Source organism: Lycium barbarum, chromosome 5, assembly GCF_019175385.1.
Source record: "Lycium barbarum isolate Lr01 chromosome 5, ASM1917538v2, whole genome shotgun sequence".
NCBI lineage: Eukaryota > Viridiplantae > Streptophyta > Magnoliopsida > Solanales > Solanaceae > Lycium > Lycium barbarum.
The window spans coordinates 134,976,605-134,981,481 of NC_083341.1; the positions used below are offsets into that span (position 1 = coordinate 134,976,605).

Consider the following 4,877-nt stretch of genomic DNA (forward strand, 5'->3'; position numbering starts at 1 on the left):
ATTAGAATTTAGGACTAAAAGCACGTGTTGCACTCTTTTCCTTAGTGCGGTTTTGTCCCAAAATGGGTTTTTCGACGAGGTTTTTAATGAGGCAACAAGTACAACGTGCTACGCGACAAAGATAAAGGGCCAGCATTCGGACACCTGAGGTCACACCTTTCGAGTGGGGGCTTGATAACACTCACCCGACCTCGAAGCTCGGATAAGTGTTAAGGGGGCATAGTACCCACATCGAAGCATGTCACGACAAAGAGAAACAAAGAAGCTCAGCATTTGCCACGGCAAAAACAAAGGCTGGCCACCGGCCATCGCTTCCGATGTAAGGACCAAACGATCATAATGAATCGTGTCCCATTTAGTGTTTGCTACGGCAAAGATACAAGAAATGAAAATTCTCATATGTACAAACACTTGCAATACAGAAACCATTACAATGGTCGTATTTAGGCATTGTTCAATTTATACGCCCTACACCGGGCACTATGGTCGAAATTAGACAAGGCCGACGAGGTCATCGCAAACCGTCCATGAAAAATGCCGGTCCTAAAGAAGCGCATATCATGAGCATGGAAAGATCCGAAGTCACAAAACATATGGTAAGTCCTACGGGTAGAATTAATCAATGACTACGGATCATCTTATCCAAAAAACGGACCAATAATTCAAGGCAAAATAAAAACAAGCACTCAAATGAAGAAACGAGAAAAGTGCAACTTTCATATATACAAAAGACGCTTTTACAAAGAATACTTTTACATCAAAAGTCAAAAGGCCAGCAAAGGCAAAAAGCAAAAATCCTATGCTACTCGGCAGGACTAGAGGCAGAATGATCGGACTCGGTTCGTTCGGAATCATCTGAGTCGGACCCGAGAGCATGGTTTGCCTCCTCCTCCATCTCTTTGGCCTGGTTTATCAGGGCCGGAAGATCGGAGAATCCGCGCTCGGCTTCTTAGAGGGTGAGCCGCCGAGACTTCCACTTCTCGTACTCAGCGACAATGGCAGTATGAGCCTCGGCCGCCTCTACGCCTTTCCAGGTCTCTTCCAAATCAGCCTCGACTTTAGTCAACTTAGTCTCCAGCTCGGCCCGGTTTGCCACAGCAATATTCCTCATATGAACAGCAGCTTCTAGCTCGGCCTTAAGAACATCGTTGGCGCTCACCGCCTCCTCCAGCTCGGCTTTTAAGCCCTCACATATCCGAGACCGCTCCTCGGCTTTCTCCTAAAAAACTCTCATGCGTTCTTTGTACAGAGCGGTGTCGGATTCCAATAGCCGGTTCCTCTCGGCTAGGCTCGTTGCATCGGCCTTCACCAAATCCAGTTCCCCCCAGAGTTGGGATACGGTGGCCTCCAGCTCGTCCAGCCTCGACGAAAATTGGGCTTTGTCTCGGCTAAGGCCAATCTTCTCAGCCTCGAGGCTTCGATTATAATCGGTCATGGCAGCCAATTCACTCTTCAAGCGACGATTTTCGTCCTTGGCCGCATCGAGCTCGGGACGAAGGTTGGCAAGAACAGCCGCCCGACCCAACTCTTCCTCTTTCTCTCGGAGGAGATGCTTATATTTCTCCGTCTCTCGGCCTTGCGCATCTAGTTGGCCTCGGAGATCGTCCATCTCGTGTTGGGCACGGATGAAGGCCTCGTTGACCAGTACCACACTCTGCAAGAGAAACAAACATGAAGAATCAAACAAAGTGAGCATAAAGTATACTAATATACAAGGGTGGCTTAAGGGTCTTACCCGGTTGCCCGCGTGCATGCCTTCGTTCATAAGGCACTGCCAGGTGACCCCGGTCATTTTATGCTTGTCCGAGTCGGAGACAAGAGGTCGCAAATAGCTTGCTACTCCCACCGGGCGTGATAGAAAGCCGCAATCCTCGGGGACGGTGATTACGACCGATCTGGTTCTTCTTGGTTCTACGCTCGGAGCCGGGAAGATGGTCACCGGGTTATCTCTAGAACCAGATTCTGACTGCCGGTTAGCCGACCTCGTGGCTCGAGAAATTGGAAGATGGTCGAAACCCGCAGCTTCACCGGTAGCAGGAGGAATGGTTGAAAACATATCTTTAAAATCTTCAACCCTCAGAGCCGGGGTAGATGAACTTGGCGTGGACTCAATGTTTCTGGCAAAGACCGGGGACTCCGCAGTAGAGACAGGTTCACAGTCGGGAGATGGATGAGCGTGAATGGGGGCTTCGGTCTCCGGAGCTGGGGCGGCCCTTTGATCAGCTGTAGTGACAGCCGTTTCCCCGAGTCCCTTTCTCCTCTGCAGGGGAATATCTTCCGAAAAAGTCTCACCTGAAATATCGACAAAATCAACCGACCGAAGAGGAGCCGGGGAAAGGATTTCTTCCGCACCTGAAGAAAGAACGGGAATCAAGAGACCTTCGTTGATAGAAGGTAAAGGCGGAACGGAGGCAGTCTCCTCGGGTACCGGAGCCGGTGACGGGGTTAAGTCGACCCTCCGAACTATGATGTCGGGCTCCGCTTCTTCTCTCAGGGGCCGGGCAACACTTCTTGCCTTCTTCCGTTTGGACGGTTGCCCCTTTTCGGAGGGCCGTTTCCTTTTGGAAGCTTCGGCAAGAACACGGGAAGAACCCGCCGTGTCGAACGCAGACGCCGGTGCAGGAGAAGCGGCCCCCGACTCCGATCTGTATGCTACCGAGCCCTTCGGCAAACCTGAACGACAAATGCATAAGCAGGATTGAGAAAACTGATGACCACGAATGGCTAAAAGATGTAGCAAAAACGAAGGAGGGTCAAACGTTACCATGATTTTGAGCGATCCATCGACCGCGTGACAGATGGGCCCATGTTCGGTCCTCGTAGGGGAGCTGGTTGAGGAGTGTTGTGACCCATTCACTCAGATTGATGTCACACCCCTTTTTTGCGCCCTCGCGCTATAAACGCGCAAGTTTTTTTTATTTAAGGGTTTTTCCAATTGAAGTGACGGTTTTGAGTAGGGATTATTTATTTTACAGAGTCGCCACTTGGAATTGAGTTTTGGTGTTCCAAGCCACCTTATGAATCCCTAATCAAAAGGAAATGACTCTTTATTATGGTCCGCGAAAACAGAAGACCGGGTAAGGAATTCTGTTGACCGGGGAGAAGGTGTTAGGCATTCCCCGAGTCCCGTGGTTCTAGCACGGTCGCTTTATCGACTTATACTTAGCTTAAATTAATCTTTGGATATATTATGTATTTAAGCCTTGATTTGCTCGTACTTTTATTGTTGAACATTTATTGGTCTTAAACCGGATGCGTAACCGCATTCCGCATCTTTTAAGCGTCGCAAAATAAGATGCATAACTGCATTCTTACTCGAGACAAAATTAATTATTAAAACGAGTTTGGCCAAGGTACGTAACCGCATCCTTGAGTTATTAAAAAGAACGTCTCGAAATAAGATGCGTAACCGCATTCTTAATAGAAACAAACGTTTTGAAACGTGCCTAAAGTTCGTCTAGCGTTAAAGGCAATTATTTGTCTCTAAAATTCGAGACTTAAAATTATTTGGTTATTATTAATTTTCACTCTATTGACAACGGGTTTTGAGTAAATTCGCAACCCATCTCGCTTCTTCTCATAATTAAATTAATTGATGCTTTAGACATTGGTCTAGGCCCCAAAAAAATATTTAAATCACAAGTCCACATTTAATTTATTTTAGAAGCATTTCACGACCAAACAAATAGCAGTTCAAATACTCAGTAACAACGCGTCAAAATAGATCACTCTAATATGAAATTAATGTTTCAAGCATTTCACTTATTAGCTCATTATATTAATAAGGAAGGTTCATTAGTCATTACAGCAAACTAGGAATTAAAATCCAATACAACATTAACTCAAGAAACAGTAAATCATACTCTCGTCAAAATTTGTATCTTAAACTAACCGAACAGAGACTTCTCCTTTCTAAATTAAATTACTCATTAACAACAAATATATGAACACAAATGGACTATAATTGATATTAAATTACCAACCACAAGTAAACTCAAAGAAAAACGCTAAATAAGTCAAATGGAAAAAGAGGATGGACATGTTGCGAGGTTAACATTGATTAAACATGAAAGCATGCATCTAAAAGGAAAAAGTAAACACACGATATATTAACAACGAGGATTATATTTTAAAAAAAAGACCTTTATTCCTTTCCAGGTTGAGCGATGAGAACTCCAAACTCGCACATAAACACAGATGATTGCTTTGAAAACCGAACCGCAGGCTGAAACCTCGACTCGCTTCCTCCGACGAACCTCTTGACTCCAATACTATCTCGATAGCAAGGGTTAACAGTTGTTTACTGCTCAGATCCCATTCTTTATGTCTAGTGTAGGTTTTTTATGGTTTTTCTTTTTTGGTAAATTGTGGCTAATGATTTTTAGGTGTGATGGAAATGATTTGAGTGCTCTTATGGCTGATTAGTGTTCTAGGTCCTCATTGTTTTTTTTTTTTTTTTTTTTTTTGAAATTTTTGGTAGGCGGCTGATTTGATGTTGAAGTTTAAAGAGTAAGCTTATGGGTCTTTTATGTGATTAAAAATGGGTGAGTTTAATGGTGTTTTGGTATGGAGAATAAATGAAGAAGATGATGATATAATAAAGAAGATGATGGGATTTTTTTTTTTCTCTTCTCCCCTGTCCGTTACTCTCTCTCTATATATTTCTCTATCTATTCCTATTCACCCATCTATCTATTTCCCCCTTCTCCCTGTATCTGTACCTTCCCTATATAAAAATAATGCATCTCCCCTTTTGGTGTTCCCTCCCTCTTTCTTTAATTTTTCCTTTTTTTTGTGTGGGCCCCACCTGCAACAATAATATATTCTCTATCACGTGAACCCCTCCCCTTTTTGAGGTTTGTTATAACTTTTGTCAT

The 4,877-nt window shown here is 44.2% G+C and overlaps 1 protein-coding gene across 1 annotated transcript; it reads right to left on the reverse strand.

The window, feature by feature from the left end:
- Window positions 1–716: 716 nt before the first annotated feature.
- Window positions 717–4,336, reverse strand: LOC132641711 (uncharacterized). Its single transcript, XM_060358785.1, has 4 exons — window positions 4,143–4,336; window positions 2,353–2,673; window positions 1,736–2,292; window positions 717–1,654 (listed from the first exon to the last, which is right to left on the reverse strand). Exons 3-4 carry the CDS (start codon window positions 2,054–2,056, stop codon window positions 1,220–1,222), a joined length of 756 nt encoding a protein of 251 aa, XP_060214768.1. The 5' UTR covers window positions 2,057–2,292; window positions 2,353–2,673; window positions 4,143–4,336; the 3' UTR covers window positions 717–1,219.
- Between the last annotated feature and the right edge of the window lie 541 nt (window positions 4,337–4,877).